At 39.6% G+C, this 25,524-nt stretch overlaps 2 protein-coding genes across 7 annotated transcripts; one reads left to right on the plus strand and one right to left on the minus strand.

Annotated features, from left to right (window-relative positions):
* Window positions 1-299: 299 nt before the first annotated feature.
* LOC135495743 (mdm2-binding protein-like) lies at window positions 300-9,656 on the plus strand. Its single transcript, XM_064784625.1, has 19 exons — window positions 300-432; window positions 1,038-1,180; window positions 1,421-1,518; window positions 1,728-1,786; window positions 2,205-2,259; window positions 2,486-2,690; window positions 2,939-3,103; window positions 3,488-3,579; window positions 3,868-3,955; window positions 4,280-4,418; window positions 4,835-5,119; window positions 5,390-5,557; window positions 5,808-5,945; window positions 6,391-6,479; window positions 6,987-7,084; window positions 7,452-7,688; window positions 8,039-8,249; window positions 8,655-8,768; window positions 9,035-9,656. The coding sequence occupies exons 1-19, from the start codon at window positions 381-383 to the stop codon at window positions 9,149-9,151; spliced, it is 2,553 nt and encodes an 850-aa protein (XP_064640695.1). The 5' UTR covers window positions 300-380; the 3' UTR covers window positions 9,152-9,656.
* Window positions 9,657-13,392: 3,736 nt separating this feature from the next.
* On the minus strand, window positions 13,393-25,515 carry LOC135495898 (solute carrier family 35 member C2-like). 6 transcript variants are annotated; one of them, XM_064784910.1, is made up of 11 exons: window positions 25,449-25,515; window positions 24,320-24,480; window positions 23,211-23,361; window positions 21,578-21,641; window positions 21,131-21,203; window positions 19,327-19,495; window positions 18,777-18,875; window positions 16,941-17,116; window positions 16,505-16,628; window positions 15,930-15,971; window positions 13,393-15,106 (listed from the first exon to the last, which is right to left on the minus strand). In XM_064784910.1, the coding sequence occupies exons 2-10, from the start codon at window positions 24,440-24,442 to the stop codon at window positions 15,940-15,942; spliced, it is 1,011 nt and encodes a 336-aa protein (XP_064640980.1). In that variant the 5' UTR covers window positions 24,443-24,480; window positions 25,449-25,515; the 3' UTR covers window positions 13,393-15,106; window positions 15,930-15,939. The 6 variants fall into 6 exon arrangements, with proteins under 6 accessions (XP_064640980.1, XP_064640979.1, XP_064640975.1 ...); XM_064784909.1 differs by lacking the exon at window positions 15,930-15,971 and having other exon boundaries at window positions 18,792-18,875; XM_064784905.1 differs by lacking the exon at window positions 15,930-15,971.
* Window positions 25,516-25,524: the final 9 nt, after the last annotated feature.

The following is a 25,524-nucleotide window of genomic DNA, read 5'->3' on the forward strand; positions in this document are numbered from 1 at the left end:
TACTTAGGGTTTCTTTTCTTCAATGATTTGAACCTTTTTGCAGTTGCGTTCAGTCATAATCATACATTTATAGAGCGTCAAAATGTAAATTTCTAAATTTTAATTTTTTTTCGACCAACTTCCGGCATCCATAATTGTATTTCAAGATTCTGACGTATCTAAGCATCAAATAATTCTAAGTTTTCGTAGACAACTGTTATATATCTCATTCAATCCAAAATGTAAATTTTATAATATTTTGTTGTGTTAATCAAGTATTTTTACGTCACCTATCATTACTTTACGATAAGCGGCAAAAAGTAAAAAATAAACAAGGCAGGAAATTGAGATAAATCAGTGTTTCTGGTAGCATATTAAGGATTTGATGTAACTTACTTACTATGGACAGATATACTATAGTGCTCTGTTCAAACTGGGAAATAAGTATAAATGGTTGGTACATGACCGCTGTCGTCGACTTCGTCCCTGTGCCCGTGGCGCCTCTTGACAGAGTTTAGTCCTGGCCCGACCGCCAACTAACTGATCTTCAGATCAAAATGTCAATGTGAAATCAAATCACTAGGGCCTAACTGTTTCTTTTGTGCACATGTCATCAACCTCTCCATCAGGTAGCACTGCTCCCTCCCTTCGCTTTGATAGGCCTAGGCCTTTTCGAAGAAGACGAATCAGCGCCAAGGCAAAACAAATCAAATGCCATGCGCACACTCGGAACCCGTCAGGCGTCAGAAGGCCTAAGCCGACTTCGGACAATGCCTAGAGACATGGCGATTCTTTGTTCAAGTTGAGCGTGGTCAGCGCCAAAACCAAACTTCTTCGAAATTGTCAATCAGAAGGCAAGACCAATGCTTCATGCATTGGATCCCAAAGACGTCTTAAATTGGAATTGGCATCATCTACCTGATCCTCATCATGTCATTTGCATTGCTGAGAGTTGTTAACTACTCTTAACAGGATCAACCTAATTAAACATACATGTACATGTATCAGGACAGAATTGTCAAATCATTATAGCCTACCGTTCTAAATCATATTTTCAGATGATGTTATTAAAAACCTTGGTAAAAGTTTCTCTGAGAGCACTACCTGGAGGTGTCCGAGAAGTGGTCAGCTGCACCAAAGTCAGAGGTTTATTAGTTCCATTTTGATGCCGTTGGAAGAGAGAGAAGTGCCAAGTAACGAGGTTTGAAAACAAACTTTTAAAGTGCTTTTGAATAGTTCGGAGATTGTAACTTACAATTCTGTTGGAAAATTAGTGTCCTTACTGTTTTAGTGTTTGTTTGGGATTTACCAATAGCCTACTGTATCATCATTGAGTGTGATTGCTGGAACAACTAAGTCATCTATATGAGGCAGAAAAACCCGGGTGGCAAACTATTTAGAATATTCTAAGAGGGAAATAAATACCCATTAACCTTTTCAGTCGGATTCAAGTCCGGACAAGTGGACTAAAGTTCCAGAGTCTGGAGAAGATGAATTGGTCACATTCCTTCAAGAGATAGTCAAAGAAAATACTGATGAGTAAGTATTCCTTGCAACACATGTATTGTCATTCAATCCTATGTCTATATCTAAATTGATCTTGAAAAAAAATCTGTCTGGACACCGGATTTCTCTGCTTTTGTCGATTTCATCAGACTTTTTTGTTTGAGACAATTTGGTTCACATTTTTTGATTGAAATGAGCCAATTCAAATAAAAATTATGGAGTTGTTAAATCCACTTTTTCAGGGTGGAGAAACCGGTTGCTGATGCAATCCATGGCCTCGCTGACAATTTGCCGGACTCAGGTAATCGCTTACCATATTCCAGCACACTTCACCTGGACAAATCACAACACTGATCTGAATGAGACTGGAGAAATTCGGTTTCACTGCTAAGTGTTGTGAAGTTCCCACGCATGATATCCAAATGTACCTCATGCAGGACTTTTCAACTTCTCCTCAACTCGGCTCATTGCTGAAGGTCTCAGCACCCAAACAAGCTGTTAAAAGTACATGTAGTCAGAAAGCTCTGCTCATGCCATGAAATAGACAATGTTGCAAGCATGCAAAAGCTTTGAAATCGACTCTATTTACTTTCCTCTGACCTGCATTTATCCAGTTTTATTTTACATTATAGCATTGATCTTCTGGACAGGAATTGAGATGATCATACCAATCTTATGTTGACTTTCGATTTACTTACAAATCTCTATCTAAATTCCAGGGTACTACGTGGATATTTTATGGGTTTTAGGAGACAATCAAGCCCCTGACATCAGGTAAAAAGATACATTTTAAGCAAGTTTTGACACAAATACTGGTATTCCACTTTAGTTTTAAAATTCATTTGCCATTTTGTCATTTCCTCTTACTTAATTGCAAGATACCAGTATGTTAATTGCTTCCAAACTTGGCTGTGGCGTCTTCAAAACTTGAAATTAATGTTCCGTAATTTGGGTAAAAAATTCTCTTTGGAAATTAATCTGAAATATGTTTTATTTATAGCGAGAATGTCTCCCTTTATGGTGCTTTGAAAAGGATGATTGAATGGCATAACGGACGTATAACATTCGTTACTAGTAGTGTGGATACTGGCCACCTGGCGGCATCACCTTGGGTCAAGTTTCTCCAAGTTGTTATCAAGACACCTGCTGATTATCTCATTGAGGACTTAGTCTGGAGGGGAAGAATCAATGTCACAGATCAAAAGGTTCGAGAATATTCACCCTGGAGAATCAGTTCCCTTGGTTGCTGAGAATCTAACTGGTTTTCCAACTTGCCAGGCTGATCTCTCCTGAGAAAGGATAATTTCTTTCAATAGTGTTGGAAAAACTTGTTGTTAAATGTGAAGATAAACAGCAGGCAAACATTTTCAGTTGAACACTTTACAGATTTGTTTTCTTGGAACTTTGCAAATTGCATCATATTTTGAATTCACGGATCTACTTTTCTTTTCAGACCAAGGCGTCCCTCACATTGCCAGGATTCGTTCTTCAGGCATCAGGAGACAAAATAAGTGATAGCAGTGCTGATTTAATGAGTAAACTCTTCCCCAAGTCTCCCTCACCGAAAAGGTCCCACTCTGTTAGAAAAACGCGGCAGGACAAATCATCACAAAAAGAGGTGGGAAGCTTATAAACGGAGAGGGAAAAATTTCAGTTCATATTTGGGTTGTGTACTGCTGGCTGCTTCATTTTAGTATATCACTGAAGTTGGAGACTTTTCAAAGGTTAAGTGTGGTCAAGCCACTTAAGTGATTGCTACAAAGGAGGCACAAATATCTTTGAAAACAATTGAGGTTTTTGTTCATAGTGGTAACCAGTTTTCTTCTTCAATATTCGCTCTGCAATCAGAAGTATCCCTCCTCCGAGGCTGGTTGAGAATTTTTGCGTGCCCCTACAGTTACGCCCTAATTGGGGTTTCTGGCCAAATGATTCTGACTTGTGACTTTTCTTTTGAGTTATTCAATAACAATGGGATATATATTTTTCATCTTCCTTGCTTCAGGGTTTGTGTTTATCGAGCCGTTTGGAGTTCCTTGAGGAGATTCCGTATACCAATGTGCCTTCATTCTTTGTCACGAACAGACGCCTGGAGTTGTATCCTTTTCAACATAATCCTGATAATATCAAAGAGTAAGATTGGAACTGCATTGCATTTTATTACTGAAGTGACTGAGTGAGTACTTGTAACGACCAGGAAACCTCTGCGCTGATTTCAGGGCGCATGATGGCTACTTTTGCCAACTTTTCAAATCGAAATTAATGATGGAAGAGTTGCCATTGTGAAGGAAAACATTTCAAGGGGGCTTAGGGAGAGAAGGAGGGCATTTTGACATTGTTTGAGATATTCCTCGTGATATTTAAGATACTTTCCTTAATTGTAAGGTCATTGTTGGAAACCGGTTCAGATTCGGAAGCAGGGGAGCTGACAAAATCAGAAGTTCTTTTCAATCATATACAACAAAATAAAAAGGTGGGTATCATTTTTGCTCACCCATGTCAAAACTGAATGGAGGCAGTAGGGCAGCTACTCTGGGGTACCAGATTGCCATTAAAGGAATGCAAGCCTACAAGCCCAGACAAGGACTGACTGCACTAACCTACTGGGCATAATATGCTTTGACCTTTAACAAGCTGTACTTTGCCCCTGCTCAACTGCAATCCCAACTCAATGGCCTGTGGCAGTGTGCTCACGACAAGGCCAGATTTCCGTGACAATCGCAAAGGACTGATTGAGGCTTCGGGATGTCACTGGACTATCACAGCTGCAGCATACAGTTTAGCATTATTACTTCAGATGTGTTCCTTTATGAGACTGTGGTTCAGCACCAGCCAACCCAAGAGAATAAAACCTGTGAAGAAGAAAGATCCTAATGAGAAAGAGAAGACTGGCACAGACATCTGGCAGAGCAAGTTACTACAGAATGAACTTACAAGTAAGAAAGATTCCTGCTTTATGACACTCTCTGGCTAGTGGCCTACTCTGTTTTACCTAGTCGTAAGTGGATACTACGATCCTGGCTTCTCACAGTCCTTCGAATGAGACTTAAAACTGAGGTTTGTTGCGTCTGGTGTCTGCGCCAGGGTTAGTGAAAAACCCCTCCAAGTGAGAAACACGAGTAGTTTGCCATGGACTCTACCTCTGGCCGAAAACAGAGTCAATAGTAGGCCAATAACGCCAGGTTGTGCCGAACATGTAGTTGCTCATATTGTCTTGGAGGAGGAATGCTCCCATGAGAATTCCATATCCAAGCTGAACACTGAAGAAGAAGGAGCACTCGAGTAAAGAAATGCAAATTTTATTGAAAAAGTCGTATGTTAAAATCAAAATGATTTCTTTTGTTTACTTCAGTGCCAGAGCAGCCATTGACTGGTCCACTAGACTACTACACCTTCCTCATCCACCCCGGTGAAAAGGGCAAACTTTCGGCCTACCTTCTTCGGCAGCCTCGAGAACTCAACGGAGGCGTCGTAGAAATACTCATGAAGTGCCCAGGACCAGTTCCCATCAACCAGAGTCACACGCAGAACGTCCACCAACTTTTGAAACAGTTACCGTCCATGGCACCGGAACTGATCACGCAGATGAATGAGGATATTTTTGGTCTGCAGACGACTGTTCTGCAGAAATGGATAGGTGAGGGTTTGTTTACAAATGTGGTACTGTTGTTTAGTTTGTCATCTGTTGGCACCAGAGTCAAATTGTTGTGAGGGATGCAAATAGTTTAACTATCATGCAACACACACATGGGCGAGCAGCTCATCTGAATCCCTATGAAAAGTTTCAGGATAGATAAGGGTGAAATTGAGATGTCAGATTGCACCTCTACTGCAGATAACATCAGACTCTAAAACCAAATTTTAGGTTTTTCTTGTTTTCGTAAAGTTCCTCTGTTTTGCCTTGCAGCTGAGCAGGAAGAGAAAGAAGAGCTTGCCACACTGTCAGAAAGTGAGCTCTACTTTCTGCTCAACACAGTCCGAGAAACGTACATAGGCAAAGTTCAGGAAAAAATTGTATCGAAACCGACAAAGATCAATGATGTGTCTCATCTGACGTTCAGAACTCCTCCTTCAGGTAAGTTTTATATCAAAAGGGATGTTCGCGATATCATTGTTCTAACAGATATTCAAAGAGAAAGAGCATAGCAGAGAACCAAATTCTGCTTATGACTTTTAGTCAGTGTGTTGCCTGTGGTACTTTTCACTGCTCTTGTCCCATAGACAAGAATTTCACATGTAGGACCATTGCTGGAAATTTTACCTTGAAGTTGGTTGAGGTTGCAGAGGAATTGGGATCAAGGTGTACCTGTCCTTTCTATTTACAGAACTTGACCTTGACCCATGTGAATGGTTAGAAAGATATGCGCTCACTGAGAGAGAAAATACGGAGAAGATGCAACGGATCAAATCCATGGACAGAATAGGTGGCGTTCCCCCGCCCCCCAAAGAAAAAGAAGATGATTGTAAGGGTTTAACGTGTTTTCTCATTTCAGAAATGTGTCTTATGATGTGAAATAATCCATGTTGGGTTATTTTATAAATTTTACGTACGTGTAAAGGACTAATAGCAGAAATGAATTTGAACCATTTACAGTAGAACCTTTCTCTTAAGGACACCCTCGGAACTGACAAGTGCTGTCCTAAATAGAGAGGTGTCCTGATTAGAGAGGTTAAATTGAATGAAAACAGCCAATTTGGGACTAGAACTAATGTCCTTAATAGAGAGGTTGTCCTTAATAGAGAGGTGTCTGCTGAGGGAGGTTCCACTGTATATGAATGACATATTTCACTATCTTACTAACTTAAGCCCTTCGCTCCTCTGAGAGCATCACGGCTAACAACTTTCCCCATCCTATTTCACTATGCCTCAGGAGATATAATGGTGTGAGTCTGTACCTTGTTTTTCAGCACTAAAGTTGGATGCCGCCCAATTCCTGAAAATGTTTGCCCCAACGGGTGCGCCAGTGGCAGAGTGTCTCAGTCCCATTAGGTGTCCAGTAAGTACTATTTAAGCTTCATTGGTGCATGAATTTCTTAGTCTCACCAGTAAGTGTAAAGCTTGATCATTGCTTTAACCTAAGGCAACGGGGCTACCACTGATATGGCAGTCTGCTGTTACTCCCTAAGTGTAGAATTGATATTGATATTGATGGAGGATAAACTCATTCCTGATATCAACCTGTCTGCATCCATCTTCACTCAAACATATAGATTCTCAAACATAGGCTGATTTTACTGCCTGAGACCTGAAGCTGTGTTTTGCGCAAAACAGCATCGAGAGCCATGTGAAAATGAAAATTGCTTTCAAGTTTTCTTTTGATGTAGGATTTCAATCAATGATGCGCATACCGCTAAATCTTTAGGGCTTAAATGAAATGTCAATTATTCATTATTGTACCTATTATTCATTATTGTACCTATTTTCAGAATGCTAAATCGGGGCTTAAATGAAATGTCAATTATTCATTATTGTACCTATTATTCATTATTGTACCTATTTTCAGAATGCTAAATCTCGTCTCAAATTACCAAAGTACAACAGTAGAGAAGTGAAGAATGCTGAATGGCCAGAGTGTACAAAATATAACTATCACGGAATATAGTAAGTTCAGCAATCATCAATTGGGGGAGGGGGTTAATCCTACATTTTCTTCGTGAAAATTTCTAGTTCCCAGCATGCGGCATGTAAACAAACAATGTACAAGTGCGAACTGTGCCTTTAAGGCACCTATTCCATAGAGCTATACCCTATACTATACTATACGCGAACAATAGTTTCATGGTCATGCACCCTTTGTGAAGCCATTGTTCGCGTATAGTGTAGTATACCGTATACCTCTATGGGGAAGGTGCCTAAGAGAGAAATCTGAAGGAAAGAGTGAGAGTACCAGAAAAGCTTATTAAAGGTAAAGTCTTGGAAAAGTTACAAAACTGTATGAGATTTTAATGAAATTCAAATTCATTTTCAGTTACAATGCATCGTCTGAGTCTGAACTGCAAGAGGCCCGCTTCGGTCGAATACGCGATCGCTACATCTGGCATGAAACCTCGTCCACATGCACCTTGGAGCAGAAGGCTAAACCTGCAACTGTCGCTATGCTAAAGTCGTGCATTTCAACTAAACCTAGGGACAAGATTGAGTCAAAGTTTCCTAGGAATGGTTCATCGGATGATTTTAGCAGAGAGAGACGTGTGGCACCAAAAAGGTAAAGGATTTTTTGCAGTAGTTCAAGGGAAATATGAAATTATTTAGTATATAAATCTCCAATTCAAAAATAGGCTAGTTATTTCCTGTAATTGTTGGAATCCGGTACAAATAGATATGCAGGATTCTTGCCTTGGCCATCAGATGTTAGAAATAATTGTGGGTGGGGGGAGAGCAAATTTGGCCTACCAAATCAGCTGAAGTCAGAGTCACCCATTCTGCTTATATAAGAGACTGCTACAAGCCTCAGTCATTTGCCCTACCACCTAAGAGCAATTGCAAAAGGAAAGAGATATTTGACAGGTCAGATCTGAGAAATTTCATTTCATTATTCTCTTCTAAATTCAACAGGTCAGCAGCTAAAACTACAGATGCTCCACCTAGTGGCAAGAATAGAAAATCTCCTCGGTTGAGTAAGACGGAGGGCGCAAATAAATCGGCAGGACTGACAAAACCGGCAGAGGATCAGACGCAAAATGATGAAGCCATCGCGGAGACAGCACTTGATAAGAAAGCTAGAGACAAGGCCAAGGCAATAAGTAGATCTGAACGACATAAAAGGGTAAATATTAACTTAAAAAAGACCTTATCACATTTGAAAGGGGAAGGATGCTGCATCTTGGTGAAAAGACCTTATAACAGAATGTATCTCTCAGTATCTATCACTACAAGCTAGCAATGTCACACACACATAGCTGTCCTGCACAATGCAAAGACATGCATAACCAGCTGCCTGCTTGCGTAATGTTTTGGGTAAGTGCATATAGCCCGATACTGCCAGCCTTGACGTTCAGTTTGATATCAACATCAAACAAGTGGATGAGGAGCCCAGACTCATTTTAGTGGCACCATCTGATTTTTCTGATGGACATCTTTCCCCTGGCCAGGGAAGTGGCTTAACCATGCAGTCCCTTTACGTATTCCTAAAGCATTCACATCACGCTCAAACTATTTTCATCACTTTCAGAAACTGCAATCTATTGTTGATGACGTACTGATCAAGAAGGGGATGACTACTGACAACCCGGCTCACAAAGCTTGTAGTGAAAGACTGTTCAGGGTGACCAAGGCATTTGTTATGGTAAGCAAGTTTATCTCAGTGGCGAGATTATTTTCACCTCCAACAAGGGTTTGGTCAGAGAGACAACATTCACAGAATGCCAAGTCGCACAGGCCCAGTCTCTAGGTGTTTGTTTAGGCAGGGATGTCCAGTTTTGGCTGTTGTTGTTTGATCTGCATCCAGTTTGTTGATGTATCTGCCTTGGAGATGTAGCCACCTTGCACCCACTGGGTGTTGAATTTCCTCTTGGGCAATGTCTTTGAGTCGTCTCTCTTCATGTATTTCAGGATCTGAAGTCTTCGTGGAACCTCTCAGAGGAGATGAGAAAGATAGCTGAAGAACAAGTACAGATGGTCATCGACTTTCAACTCAAGAAAAACAAAAAAGAATCTGAAAAGAAGTGAGGGAAACTTTTCTTGGAAGAGTCACCTCCCGTTTACAATCTTTTGCAGAACTTTCATTGAAGAACTATGCAACCAACAATGAAAGGTGTGAGATGTTGTGCAATGCATTGGCATTATTGTGATACAGACATTCATAATTAAGAACTGTGACATGGACAGCTATTAAGGAAGGACAGCATTATTGTGATACGGACAGTTTAGAAATAAGAACGTTGTCATTGACAGCGGTCAAGGGAGGTCAAGTTTATTTATCTCGGACGGCTGTGTTTGTTTTCAATGACAGTAAAAGACTCAAGAGGAGAAATCTGTGCCGTTCGGCTCAAGATGACTCTTTTAGGCAGCCTTCATCATCAAACAGTTTTTCTGAGGCAAAACAACAACAACAACTATGCATTCTGTCTTGGCCGTGAAGACAATGTCACAACCTAGTCTCTTCTATTCACAATCTGTTCATCTCCATTATTGACAGGGAATTCTCTTGCAAATAAAAGGGATATTTTATTCACCCTAGACTCTGTTTTCATCTATAATTCAATGGGATGCTGTTATTACCTTTATTTTCCCGAGCCAAATATGTCCACATAAGGGGTCCAGACAAAAGACATTGATGGTGCAAATGACAAAATCATTGAAAACCCATCCATTTGCATAATTTGATTGTAGTGAAATCTGGAGAGAACAAAGTTGCTTAAATTTAGGGCTGTGAAAATAAAGGGGTCTACAGGATTAACGCATCTCACTATATACTGTGTCTGCTTTTGTGGACTGTTAGTAGCACAACTACATCTTGGACTCTGACTCTCTGTTTTTAGAAATTGCTGTACCTTCAGATGGCACTATGACTTGACATGGTTGTGATAAATTGCAGACACCCTGTACATGAAAAACGCTTTCTTGGGAAAAACTTCCTGTGATCTGAGCAAGGACGAACCTTTTGGGGGCCTGTACTGGAGATGACACGATCACAGGACAAACTTCTCATGTTGTGACGAAGACAAATATGAATGTATTCGTGACACCCTGTACAGGAGACAACACCACCAAGAGACAAACTTCTCATGGTTGTGATGAAGTGAAAAATGTGGCTTTTTTTACACCCTGTATAGGAGACCAAACGTAAATTGTACAAGTCTCTAATGGTTGTTCCAATGACAAATATACATGTAGTTCTTTTGGGACACCCTGTGCAGGAGGCAAACCCCTTATGACAATCTTTTCATGTTTGTAATAAGACAACCATGTTCTGGAGACTCATAAGGATGAAGAGCAGCTCTTCCCCAAAGTGACAAACCCAATAGCTCAGTGGTTAGTGCGTTGGACTTCTGATCAGTGATAAAGGGTTCGAGTCCTTGGTGATCCGGAAGCATTATATCCCTGCGATTAAACTTTACAAACTGAAGTACACAGTGATTCTAGGCGAGGAGGCGTGCACCACCAGAGGAAGTTAAAATCGGCTTCTGAAAATTTCGAGGCTACACCACTAAAGACCAAAACTTCTAATGTTTGTATTAAATTAACTCAATAATATGTGTTTTTTTGGACACCCTGTACAAAAGACAACACCATAATTGGGCAAACTTCTCATATGGTTGTGTTGAGGACAAACATAACTTTCTTGGACACCCTGTACAGCGCACAACATCATAAAAGACAAATTTCTCATGGCTGTGACAAAGACAAATATGAAGTCGTTACCTTGTACAAGAAACGTCATCATCGTGTGGAGAACCTCTCATTTTTGTGACAAAGACAAAGACGTCCTTTACAGGAAAACACCATCATAAGACGAACTTCTCAAGGTGGTGACAGATGACTATGAGGTTATTTAGATTGAGACATGACTCATCCATATGAAGAAAGTCCTTAAAGAGACAAATTTTTCCTGGTTGTGACGAAGACAAGTATGGGTGTTTTTGGGTCATCCTGTATAGGACACACCACGGCATAGTGGGACAAACCTCCCATGATTGTTACACAAAATGAGGTTTTTTTGGAGACCTTGTACTTGAGACTAGACCATCAAAAGACAAGCTTCTTCGGTGGTGATGAGGAAAAATATGCATGGGTTGTTTTGAGACACCCTGAATAGGAGCATTTTCATGGTTGACGAAGACAGATATTAATTTATTTGGGGGAAACCCTTCACAATAAACTGCAACAACTGGGACAAACTTGGTTGTGACAACACCATCAAGAGTCAAACTTGTCGTGGGTGCGTTGAAGACAATGATATGTCTTTGGACGCCTTGCACAGGAGACAACACTCTCCCAGGACAAAGGCTGTGACGAAAATCAATATGATGGTTTTAGAGACGCCCTTTACAAGAAACTACACTGTCGGTCTGTTAAAGTTCTTGTGGTTGCGATGAAGACACCTATGAGCTGTTTTGGAACACACTGTACAGGAGACAACACCACCACGAGACCAACTTTTTGTGGTTGTGAGAGACAAATGTGAGATATTCAAACTAAGACTTGCCTCTACAGGAAAGAAACACCAATTTGTCATGGTTGCGACAAGACAAGTAGGCCTATGGGTCATTTTGGAACACCCAATAGAGGAGATGAGAGAATAGTGCCAGTGAAAAGAGAGGCTTCAAGAGAGACAAAATCTTGGGAGAAACCTCCCATGGTTGTGACGAAAACAAACATGAGGCATTGCGAGGCACCCTGTACATAAAACTACACCATCAACTTCACCTGGTTGTGATGAGGACAAATGTGGGTTGTTTTAAGATACCATATACAGAAAACTTCACATAGTTGACAAAGACAAAGTTGAAGTTTTTAGGAAACCTTTACAATAGAGACCTCACCATAATGGGACAAACTTCTCATGTGTGTGACGAAGACAAACGTGAAGTTTTTTGGGGGGACACCCATAACAGGAGAAAACACAAAGAGACCAACTACTCATGGCTGTGACAACAACACATGATGAGAGGTAGTCCCTTTACAGGGACAACACCATGGGCAAAACTGCCATTGCTGTGATGAAGGGAAACATGGGGTATTTTGGGGCACCCTGTACATGAGACTACACCATAAAGAGACAAACATTTCATGCTTGTGGTGCCGAGACCAATATGGCTTCTTCTGGGACAGTCTGTAACGGAAACCTCTCAATGTTCACAAAGACAAATGTAACGTGTTTTTTAAACCCATAACCAGAAATAACACCGTCGTAGGACAAACTTCTAATTGTTGTGACAAATACCAATATGAAGGTTGTTTTGACATCACATACAGGGGGGACAGCAGAATGAAACATTTCATGGTTGAGATGATGGCAAATATGATGTATTTTGAGACTCCCTTTACTGGAAACAACATCATCATGAGACAACTTCTCCTTGTTGAGACAAAGACAAATATGAGGTATTTTGAGACAGTGTAGTCTCCTGTATGTGACAGGGTGTCCCAACAACACATATTTGTCTTCATCACATCATTGATATGTTTGTCTCTTGGTGGTCAGTGTGGTCTCCAGTACAGGGTGTCCCAAAGAAACTTCATTTCTGTCTTCGCCACAGCCACGAGAAGTTTGTCCATGTAAATCGCATACTTATTTGGTAAAGGGTGTCCCTAAAAAAACCTATGTTTGTCACAACCTTCGTCCAATGATAGTGTAGTCTCCTCTACAGGGTGTTCAAAAACATATCTTTGTCTTTATCACAACCAGGCCATGAGAAGTTAGTCTTTTGATGGTAAGTCAGTCTCCTGTAGAGGTGTCCCAAAGAAGCTTCATATTTGTCTTGCCACGGTCATGAGAAGTTTGTTCCATTGGATGGTGTAGTTTCTTGCAAAGGTGTCCTCACATTTATCTTTGTCACAACCTTTGTCCAATGATGGTGTTATCTCACGTACATGGTATCCCAACACAGCCCACCTTTGTCTTCTTCATGGGACAACCATGAGAAGTGGTTGGGATCATGGGACTTCTTATGGTTGTGACGAAGACAAATATGCATTTTTTGGGTCACCCTGTTCAGGATCAATTCCCATGGTATGATCTCTTGTACAGGTTATCCCAAAATAGCTCAGACCAGTATTTGTCTTAATAACAATCATGAGAAATTTGCTCCAACGATGGTGTAGCTCCTGTACAGGGTGTCCCAAACTATCCATAGTTGTCTTCGTCACAGCCATGAGAAGTTTCTCTTGTAAAGGGTGTTCCAAAATAACTCCCATGTGTCATTATACTTTTGCTTTTAAGATACTTATGAATAACAAGCCAAATATATGGGATATGACCTTTATTTTACACCAGATCTCAAAAAGATATTTGGCACAAGGGGCAAGTAAGCTGTCAAATGATCTTACATTTATTTATTTACACCAACATTTCATCAAAGAACTTTTCATGTCGTAAGATGTCCAGGGTGTCTCAAAAGTTTTTTACTGCCACTTTCTAATTCCTTGGCTGCCAACTTCTGACCTTGTTCCTTCTCTGCAGGCCAGGAACAATCCACAGGAATGGTTAATGGCATGAAAATTACCAAACAACTTATGAGACACCCTGTAATATTACAACAAAGGTCCATATTTCTTTGTTGAACACACGTCATCCCACAGTTGAAGTTGTGGTAATGAGTATTGAAATGATTTGAATACAAAGACACTACAGAAATGGCAGTTTAGACTTCTGAGGATCTTTTAGTGGGTGCCATCCATCCAATGTATATTTCATCCACTAACACCTTAATCACTAGATTTCATATACCCGTAAACATTCTCCCAAGGACCTTTTAAAAGGGGTACGCTGTTTGTAATTACTGATGGTCCAGGAAAATAGAAATGCAGTTATACATAATGCCGTAGTGTAGTTATTATGCATACAAATCTGCTAAAACTTGGTATGTATAGTATTCCTGCATCTGTCTTCACAAAGGCATTGTTGAAATTGACATCAACTACGTATTTACACATTAACTGTACAACATGTCGCAAAATATGATCCATTTTGAAATATTAATATGAAGAATACATGTAAGCTGATAATAGATATATACAACACGTATGGCATGTTTAATTCAGTAATTTTGTATGGCAAAGAGAAGTAAGAACAACCAATTCCCAATTCCGTTTTAACCCAATGAAGCCTGAATTTCTGATCTATTCAGAAATACAACCGTTTTTTCTTTTGGGGGAGATTTTGCTTAGCAACGACCCCACTTTTCACATTTATCCCAATTCTATTTTCATTTCGACCACCTGACCAAACTTTTAGTGACCCCCATCCCGTAAACCAAGATGTACAAAACATGAGACCTAACAAAAGACAAATCAAGTAAAATGCTTAAAAGATGAGGATTAGAATAGTTTCCATTCCAGGAATTCAAAATTCATACCGAGTCCCCCCCCCAGCCATACCAATGTTCCTTCAAAGGACCAACGGCTAATTGAACACACACCTAATGGGTGTACCTTATGTCACGCCAACCTAGGTTGAAGAAGACTAAACAAATACCACAAACAAGACTAGCATGACTAGGAAAACACTGCAACAGGATGAGCCCATTTCCTTCATCCACTGGTACAAGAATTTGATAATGTCTGTTGGCGAATTTATAAAGCGTGTCTAGCCACGGTTTAGTAAGTCCTGTGGAGCTCTTGTGAATAGGAAGACTCTCTTGTCTCTCGCTTTATTGCATATTAAAGCCACACTGCAAGTTCCAATACATTTGGTTGAAGTCCATTCATTTCCCTACAACTAGAACTGTTCTGAATAAACCGGTTGGAAATAGGTACAAACTGACTTCAGCGTGGCACCGCAATACGTATTATAGGGTTAATGCGCATTCAAGTCTGTTTAAAACACCAGTGTGGGCACAGCAACTGAGTGTCAGATAATATCCAAGAATTCACATCCACATTTTCACGCCAACTAGTCTTCAGACAGCTTTTCCAATTCAATCAGCTCATCTATTTCTTTCTTTTTCTCGGCAGCTTTAGCTGAAAATATCAAATGAAATTTTTTTAAATACATGTACTAATAATATGAATAGATAGTGAAAATGAAATTTCCACAAGATGGTAAGAAATCTAATACCAGACAGCTAAAATAACATTTTCTAAAAAAACTGACTTATGAACTATGGTTAAAAGATCAATACTTAGATTGATTACATCAAATGTTAGACATGTCTGAAAGGAATTGTCCCTTTTCAGAGAAAGAAAGTAGGCCACTGTTTAAAATACCATGCAGGAAGTTTTCCGCTGGTGCATAACCTACAGAAGTGTTTATTGTTTGCGGGTAAAGAATCTTGGATAAAACAGCAAAATACAAGAATCTTCGGAGTGTGCGAAAGACGGGCATGCAGGGTGAGGACAACTATACAATAAAGAAAGACAAAAGATCTTCAAACGGCAATCATGCTGAAGCAAGGAAAGGCAACAGGTGTACGACATCAAGCATAATAAAATCAACGCAAGTGCTGAAGCATCAAAGTCTACAATCATCTACCCGCATGAATACACTAAAGCGCTCCGAAAACAAGCGATTTCTGCACCGCGACCTGTGCCAAAGTCATGACAACATGAACAATTGAATGTGACTGTGGCTTAACCAATTGGCAGTCGCTTTCCAATCAACATTGCTATTGCTATATTTACACCGATACCAAAAACACATTACTTTGAAGTAATGTTACTCAACAGAAGCAATATTTATTTCTAAGTACTTGAGCCACAAGTAAATACAATGTACATGAATGGCATAGCCCTTTAAGATAAAGCAACTAATAAAGCTCTATTGGGAAGAAGTGAGAAAACCAACCCTCTCTACATCAGCTGTGAATTTTCTGGTGTTGTTTTTTATCTAGAAGGAAGAAATATCTGATATAGTATACGTCTCTGCGGATTTAAAAACACGAAAAAAAACGCCAATGAAAATCTATAAACAGGCATCATTGGCTGGCAAGGTTTAAAAACGAGAAAAATTACAGCAAATTCATTGCTTGTTTTTGTTAGAAGAAATGCTTGTCTGAGGTAGACTTGGTGCTTGTCAAAGGACAAAGCCAATGAAAGCCTTTGTCTGAATATCATAGCCGTGAAAACTTGGTAAAGTGAATACAATTAGGGTACCAGTGTTTCCTTAAAGGGAGATGACAGGAAGGAACCAAGAGGGCAAGATTAAGCTTTAACAACTGGCCAACAGGTGACTCTGCTACCTCCTAGTAACATTGGCATTACCGCATACCATATATGAAGAAAACTTCACCAAGTCAAGCTGGAGCAACCTGCCTTAGTGTGCGTACGATTCACCTGGAGACCACAAAAAGGAGTTCTCTCTCCTCCCTAGGCCCCTTTAAACAGTTTAAAATCTGATGAAATGGTTTTGAATGTACTTACTACTATGAGCTTTTAGCACCACATGAAGAGCAATCCCGGCCAAGCAGACTACCAGACCCAGGAAGTTTAACAGGGTCATCCTATCACCATTGATTTCAGCTGCCAAGGCGAGTGTACAGATTTCCTGCAATATAAAAATAGTGATAAATACAATTACGAGGAGTTTCAAGGTCTAGTGAGCAGGTGTAAGACTTGTAATCAGAAAATAGCTTGTTTAAAACATGACCTTGACACATTGCCTGGTCCTCAGCAAGTCAATCTGGGATGGTGGAAGCTGGCCAGAACCTGTATGATCGCAAGGTCTCAGCTCATCCTCTACGCCATCCTGGCAGCAGCAGACGTCAGCAGGGATGAATATCGAGTATGAAACCTGGATATTCCAAACACGGGAATATTGGGCCGAAATCTCGCATAAAAACGAGTCATGCCAACTCACCTTGAAAATCCCAGCTATACACAGTGTCAGTCCTGATGTAAAAGACACGAGAAGGTATTCACTAATTTCTAACATAAATGCTAGCAACGCTCCAATCAGGAGCAGGCCAAAATTTTTCAACACCACATGGAGATCTTCAGCACCAAAAAGAGTCTGCGTTGTAGCGACGAACATTCCTGGAACAAAAACGAAAGTGGCAAAATGTAAAAACATTACTTTGATAAACTTTTGAAAGTTATTGAAAAGTCCTGTAATGTTCTTAATCCAAAATAAGTCAATTAATATTTGAACCAAACTACTCATATCACAAAATGCTTCCTTATTTTCTTGTTATAAGAAATATCACAAATCTTTAGTGTGTTATTCAGAATATATTCATCTAAATCTAAATATTTCTCTTTGAACTTCAGAAGGACATCTGAATACAAACCTCCCGGAATCATATTAAGCAGAAAATAATGAGCAATTTTTATTTTAGTTACAACAGCAAACATGTGTTTATTTTAAAATCCCCAAGCCGTTATTTCCACAGTGCGTGTGGAGTGCAGTGCAAAATCTCCAATACTGCACTAAAAGCAGGTGCAAATGTCCCGAAAAAAATAACCAGAGGGAACAGAATCACTACCAGTGGGTTAAAGAGCAAAACGGGACAAAACCCAGTGATGTTAAAAGCCCCGCAAACAAGCTGTTTGTTAAATCTTTATCATATTCTCCAGACTACCAAACAAACCAATCCAATCAAATAGATTACCTGATAACAATATTTTGACCATTTCCAAATGCCTAAATATATCATCATCCAAAAGTTATATTTAAGAAAAATTTAATAACAAACTGCCATGAAGTGGTTTCAAAGAAAACCAAAATTGATCTTTCACCCAACTCACCAGCATGCACATATAGATATTCAAAGAGTCACAGATAGAAAGAGAAGTGGCTTGGATGAGTAAATCATTATTGAGTTACATAATAATCAATATTATGCTCAATTTCTGATTGAATCATTGATCAATAAATCGACAAACAGATAGATTAAGGTGGAAAATCAATAGAGGAATTAGGGCCTTTCCAGCACCTAGAGGTTAACTAGAGTTGGAGATAGTTAGGGAAGAGTTAACATAAAGCTTAAGTTCTCATACTTTTGCAACCTCCCTTATTTCAATCAGCTGATCAAATATTTAATGAAATCTTTATTTGAATAAGGTTCAGGTCAAGGGCATGAGAAGAGGGGCCTTTCGATACCAACAAAGTGACCTGTTAGTGGCATGGTGCTCCACCATATGTTTCCTTCCAATCAATAGTTTACACAGTGTTGAAGGCTTTTAAAACACCCCTTGCGAATTGAACTTTTGTCGTGAGGAATTGGCAATGGAATCTAGACTACAATGTACAGTGGTGACACCAAGTGAATATGTAGAACAACGTTTCAAGATTTTCAGGCCTTGAATTCTGAAAGATTATTAGGACACCCATTTTAGAGGCACTTTGGCCTTGGGAAGTCAAAGGTTATCTTGGAGGGCACCGACTGCCATGGCAGTCATGTGTCAGAGCCCAGGATTTTGTATCAGTGGTTAATGTATACACATGCTTCTAAAGAATTCATTCATGCGCATGTGTAACGGGATCACGGTGCCCATTCAGGGCCTCTAACTAAGAGTATTGGTCACAACCCCATGTTACCACAGCATCTCACAGATCACCCGTTTCTGGTTCTGAAAAAACTCAAGCTTTGAACAAAACAAAACTTACTGTACATTCGGGTGAAAAAAAACACAGCATAGTAAAGAAAGCATCATCTGGGAGGTCGCATAAGAGTCTAAGAACGATAAGACTTACTTGAAATGGCTTTACCTTCAAAGTATACTGAGAGTGGAAGGAGTGCGAGGATCATCCACGGCTGGACATGGTAGATCATGTCCAGAGGATTACTCAAACCTGAAATCAGGAGAAAGGGAGATCATATGGTTGATTGAAAAGCTATCACGTTAAGTGTCAAGCCCTCTTGCTCTGCGTCTTCTCTTCTCGGCATATGTTGCGTGCCGCTATGGTTAGGTGCCAATCAGGTGTAATTGCCACGAGATCCCATCGTCAGACAGAGAGGAGGCATCCATCACGGACGGAGCTATTCATGTTTCTAACTTGGAAGGTGTCTTTTGTTTGCCTTGTGGAACAGGCCGTGAATCTTGCTTCAGATCTTATTCAAAAAGATGTGGCAATCCAAGTCTTGTTGTAGTAAGCCCAATAAGAATGGCGATGTCTTAGTGTCTCAGCTATACCTGTTCTTGAAGGAACAAAAAGTAGTTTGGTACCTTTTCACAGCCCACAAAAACGCACTTTTTGGGGAATATTTGACTGGGAGAACAAAGACCCTTTAACCCCTACCTACCTATTTCCTTTTTCTGCGTCAACATCTGCGCCAATGTCCAGCGTATACCACTGAGCAAGGATGCGGTTAAAACAAGTAGAAAGCCCTCGAGATTGAATTGCGTTGATTGATATGTGAACATGAATAAACCTGCTGCTATGAACATCACCACGAATATCAATGACCACATCTGCAACAAAAAAAAACAATACAAAAAACTCACAAGATTCTGATTATGTGGATTATACATGCTATTGCAGCACACCAAAGTATGGCTGCCTCTTCTTCTTCTTCAGCAAACGCCCTTCACTTTGACGAGTTATTTTCCAGGGAGTATTCGATCCTCCAAGGTGGGCTGAGCATTTCATGATGTGCCACTACGATTAGGCACCAATTTGGTTTATTGGCCTAATGACTCTGTCTTTGGCCAGAGTTAGAGTCCACGCAAGCTTCTCTATTAATGGGGTCTTTTGCTTGCTCTGGTATAGACACAAGATAACTTGGTTTTACGTCTCATTTAAAGGACACTGAAGAGTCAGGAATTTTCGTCCTTTGAAAGCCATTCATCTAGCAATACAATCCTGGGTTCTCCCCAGAGTTGAACCTGGGCCCTATTGCGTATGTAACAGTGTCAACTAATTGACTTTAAAAGAGCATCTCGGACCAAAAACTCACAACCTCATAGAGTGACTGATGTTGATTCTGCACTGGAAACAGCCAGCCCAATGAATAATGGACAGTATTTCTTAAATCATGAAATTTTTATACCCCATTCGTTCAAAATTTGGAATTTGGAATTGACTTTAGATTTATTCAATATGTAAAATACTCATTGAATATGAATTTCAAAATTGCAGTCACACACGCCAAAAACATGTAGGCAATTTTCCATTTCTATTTACCTGGGGGGCAGACAAAAATAATGCAGAAGAAGGAACCATTATAGGAATAAACAACCCAATGAATTGGATATTGATGGTAAACATGATGCTTTTAAACATGCAAACAAAGAACAAATGTAAACACCATTAACTCAGAAATACAGTAGAACCTCTCATAGCGGACACCTCTCTATTAAGGACACCCTCTCTATTAAGGACACCCTCTCTATTAAGGACACTAGTTTTTGTCCCAAATTGGGTGTTTCCATTCAAATTGACCTCTGTAATCAGGACACCTCTCTATTAGGGACAGTATTTGACAGTCCCGAGGGTGTCCTTAATAGAGAGGTTCTACGGTATAGGTATTGGTCTTAGCATGGGGAAGCAGGTGTACAAGCAAAAACATATCACTTCAAAATACAAGAAATATCATTGTCATGAATACCCCTGTAGTAGACGACACATTCTCATTTTTAGTCAATGACTTGCACTCGAGTGAAAAGTTTATACACAAAATTTCAAAATTGAACTTTGCTGTAAAATTGCACCAGTCCAGACTTCAAAGTCAATGATAATTTTTCAAGGCGTACATGGCCCCGATCTCTACTAAACTACCAACGGACCGGACCTATCATTATCTTGAACTTAAAGGGGAACTATAGGCTGGAGCTAGGAGGTCAAATTAGTGGTCTCTGTGTGACTGCAGTTTGCGACTGGGTCATGTTTGATTCAGCAATAAATTTAATCCTCCTAGAAAATACAAGCCAGAATAGCTTCAATGAACTGTAAAATAGGACAGATCCCTACTACTGGCAACTTTGTGTAATCGAATCTGACCTGCCTGGCTCCTGCTTTATACTCTCCCTTTAAGAGGTAATGCTCTAAGCCTGAGCAAATACTGCCACAGGAGATGATAAGCACATAAATATTTGCACAACTAATACCTTTTTTTCTAATCCAAATAAAAGTGAAAATCCTAGGATGAATACAATGCTAGTTGACTTAGTCATCGTATACCTGAAAGGATAAAACAAAATCAGACTTGCAAACGAGCAAGTTGCAACCTGCGATTGTGATCACGTGTGACAAAAATCTCTTGTCTGCACTGGTCATCGCAGGTGCCAGCAACAAGAATCGGTCATCACTGTCAGAACATTGGACAATTTGTATGGGTAAAGTAGGAGAAAACCAGAGACCCCAGGGGAAACCTACGCTGACTCTACCATGACCGACGGGAAGTCACCAACCTCACCAACAGGTTATTTTAATTACCGATCAACAACTGGGACCAGGTCTAGTTTTGCAACCAAGTCAAATCAATCCTTTGCACAGTTACAGAGGCTGCTCTATTATACACAAGACGGTGAAAAGAAATGTGCAAATAAACTTACAGAGACACTGTAATATACTCGAAGCTCCAATTAGATAAACCGATGTCTAATGAGCTTGATATACCTGCAACGAAAAGGGTGGAATATGGTTTCAATTCAACTTTTACTAGCGCAGTGCTTGAAGGGGTTTGAGTTGGTTATTTTTCTCAGGTTTTGGCATTTCACCATTTTAGCTCAAATAAAATGCTTACATTACAATTTAACAAGTGAAACACATATACCTTTAAATGCACTGCAATAAAAAAAACTCCACCTCATCTGTGCATGAGCAACCAATTGTTACGACCAATGATTTTATATCAAAGGCCCTCTGTCACAAAATGAAGTTACATTGGGGTTAAAAACATTTCCAGCCCCAGGCTGGATATAAAAATAAATAGACCAAGTCAATTATTCAATTCTAGAGATCAATCTAGCTCGGCAGCTCTTTTGTTCACAATCTCAAACTATCAAATCTGCACACACAGACATCTCCCTCAATGGCACTTCACTTAGTGGCAATAATAGGGAATATTCCCCATTATTCAGAATGTTTACTCTAGTTGGGCCAACTAGGATAGGAACTCGTGCTATCTAAATGCCACTGGCTACCTGGCTCAAACAACCCTCAATGCATCATGGGTTGGTCAGACCGGTAGCAAATAAAATGTTGTCTGAAGTGAATATTGCTATTGCCAAATGTTTCCGGTAATGGTACATGTCATTGTAAAGTAGGTTCTTTACAAAAGATTACAATACATCAAAGGAAATGTTTACTAATCATTTAAACACTTTTCATAGTGAGTAGAAGCTATTGTTTTTGAAAGTGCATGTCACATTATGAATGAATGGCATGGATTTCCTCCAAGGGATGAGGGGAGACTATGGACAGTGTACCTCTGATATTTCAGAATGAGTAAAGGTGTGGCTGAGAGAGAAAATCTACATTTACACAATAAAATCCATAGCAAAAGTCTGTTACATTACAACCTTTTAAATTAGACACTGAAGGTTTTAGAGTCAAGCACTTAGTTTCATGTGTATACACAGCTATAGTGATATTAATTATACTGGCACAGAATGTACATGCCATCAAGGATGCATGTAGAGGTATTCCACAGATGTGCTCAATTCATCAAACAACAAAAGAACAATTACAAATACACTAGAACCTCTCTAAGAAAACCTTGGGACTGATAAATCCTGTCCTCATCGGGAGGTGTCCTGATTACAGAGGCCAAATTACAAGTATAAAACAGCCCATTTGGACCAAATCTACTGTTCCTAATGGAGAGGTTGTCCTGCTAGGACAGGTGTCCGCAAAATGAGGTTGCAATGTATAACGATTATGTTATTGATAGGAGACTCAACATGATTTTAAATTCATACATTTTCTATATGAATATCAAACAATGCATAAAAGTTTCTATCAATGGGAGACGACTTGAGACTAATGGCATGTGTTGTAGTGACATCAACCGTCAATGGAAGAGTTTATCATCTGACTCAACACTTTAAACCCCATTCCATCCAGAAGCATTTTGAATAGTAAAACCCTAAGCTAACTAAGATGAGCTGCTCAATTAGCACGACAGTGACTACCTGAACATTTCTAACTGGTACCCAACACAAATTTTGACCAGATTCAACTTACCGGTGGGTGCCACTTTTCTTACGTACAAATCCCAACTGAGCAATATTCGTTCTTTCCCCGTCTTAAGCTCCCATATCGTACGACAGAGTAATGCCAGCAGAAATTTGATAAACAGATGAAATATTGTGATTGACAAAGGGAAGCGGAACATCTGTAAAGAAAGATTAAAATTACAGTTAGGGCGAGTGAAAAAAGAAACTTTCAAAAAGATGATAAAAATTTCTCGGGATGAAAATTGCCGCCTCAGCATTGAGAATGCAACAGAGGCTTAGGGTAACTCGTGTCAAATTTCACCATATAATGTTTTAGCTGTTTTTGACAAATGACTACGTCACTTTCTCATAAATCGGTAAGGTTTTCGAATCGAAATGCATATTTTCTAGAAATTGATGGTTTAATCCCGCCCGGACGGCTCACTTCGATGCCGTTTTCGTTGATGATGTCACAACATGAACATTTTCGCGGTCGCGGTGGTTTACATTCAGCGATTTTATAATAAATCGAATCAAAAATGGAAAATTTGAGCTTTAGATTTGTGATCAACAATTAAAAACGGACGTATTTCCACAAAGTTGTAAATCACATCATAGTATCACTTTAACATATTTACAACTGTCACTAAATTGTATCGCGTGCAAAAATATTTCTACATTACTGAAACCAGCTTCTTTGCATATTAACTTATCCCACATTGGAATACACTTAACAGGGTCAGCTGAGACTAGAAGGAGCTCAAGCAATTCTAATAAGCATAGACCTCAGTGCAAAGTTTGCAGAAGTTAAACCTTGGGACGGTCTCTTTACTTCAAATAAAATCAAAATTTCCTGTTTACAGTGTGTATAAACCGTTTCATTAGATTTCTGACAACATGCAACGTGATATCCAATGTCAAAATTTTACAATGCCACCTCGTTCTCGAATCAAGATCTGGACCTCTCTAATGTCACACCCACATCTACCTGAATCTAGTAGGACACAATCAACAGTCACAAATACATTACATTACAAATCGCCCAAAGCTATTATTATTTTAAAATGTCCAGGCTGACCTGCAGCACTCAACTCAAAATTACCGTTTTTACAATTTGAACAAACTGATAATACTTACTGTGATGAACTTTTTGTTGTAAAAGGTCAGCGTTATGGAGAACGTATAGAAGAATAAGACAAGGGATACAGTTTGGACCCCGAAGCAAACGGAGGCCCAACTGCATCTGGACTTGACCGGCATCGTACTTAGTTGTTGGATGCCGATACTTGACGATCAGCCTGTAATAATACAGAAAACAAAAATGAGTTAGAACTGTTGAGAGGGTGCATTATATCAATCAACAGAACCTCAGTCCAGGAGATGGACACTATAGATTCATGCACTTGATTGGGAACACCGTTTACATGACGTAGAGTTGACCGTCGTCACATCACCATGCATTTTACACTACTGTAACGTGACGCGACGCGACGTTTTCGTAAGGCCATGGGAATTATTAATCCTGTTTGGGTTCTGAGCGAACATATGAAATATTTTCATTATTTTAAAAAAAATCTATTTATTTTATTGTTGCCATCATTATTTTTAATTCCAGTGGTTCATCTTTACCTTAAATGATTGAAAAACACAATAAAAACTTGGCAGGGTAGGCTCTTCATCACAACAATGACATTTTTTCAATGCCTCATGTTGATGACCGACCTGATTTCCATTTACTGGAACTTGCTGAATCGCGTGTTTTGACCAGTAAATCAGACTGTAAACCGATAATGAATAATGAAAAATGAAAAAAAGCCTCATCATCTTTTTAATCACTCGAACGGTAAACAGGAGTCAGGATTAATCATTCCTATATGGCCTAAACGTTGGTCCCAATCAAGTGCATGGATCTATAGACAGGTTTTAAAAAAAATTTTTGGCTGGTTGGCAATATGTCACTGTCTACCTTCAACGCCAAAAGGGACTTGCACTTTGTCTGTCAACTGGTAAGTGGTAGGCCGACGTATTCATGTGGGGCCTACATACATTCCATGTATCCTCTATGCGTTGTACTTATACTAAGTTGTAGTAGTAATGTAGGCCTGGGCCATGTACATTTTTCACAATCCCGAGATTGATTGTCAAATGTCGACCGACAGTGCATGACCCAAAACCATACCAACCAAACAATATGCTATATAAGTGCAAAAGAGTGTATTTGTGAAAGAAATGTACTAAGCACAGCTATCCAGACGCGAAAACACACTTTAAATCAAGAAATAAACGTGATCTTCGAATGCGGCATGACCGGAATATTTTCGTGGCAACGTCACACCGACGAC

Source organism: Lineus longissimus, chromosome 11 (assembly GCF_910592395.1).
Source record: "Lineus longissimus chromosome 11, tnLinLong1.2, whole genome shotgun sequence".
Lineage (NCBI taxonomy): Eukaryota > Metazoa > Nemertea > Pilidiophora > Heteronemertea > Lineidae > Lineus > Lineus longissimus.

Coding starts and splice junctions, on each gene's coding strand:
- LOC135495743 (XM_064784625.1), top strand. CDS start 381: ATGGACAGATATACTATAGTGCTCTGTTCAAACTGGGAAATAAGTATA. Junction 1,181..1,420: donor GAGAAGTGCCAAGTAACGAG/GTTTGAAAACAA, acceptor TAACCTTTTCAG/TCGGATTCAAGTCCGGACAA. Junction 3,956..4,279: donor ATATACAACAAAATAAAAAG/GTGGGTATCATT, acceptor TTATTACTTCAG/ATGTGTTCCTTTATGAGACT.
- LOC135495898 (XM_064784905.1), bottom strand. CDS start 24,442: ATGCCGGTCAAGTCCAGATGCAGTTGGGCCTCCGTTTGCTTCGGGGTC. Junction 21,204..21,577: donor GAGTATATTACAGTGTCTCT/GTAAGTTTATTT, acceptor TTATCCTTTCAG/GTATACGATGACTAAGTCAA. Junction 19,496..21,130: donor TATTTGGATTAGAAAAAAAG/GTATTAGTTGTG, acceptor TTTTTGTTGCAG/ATGTGGTCATTGATATTCGT.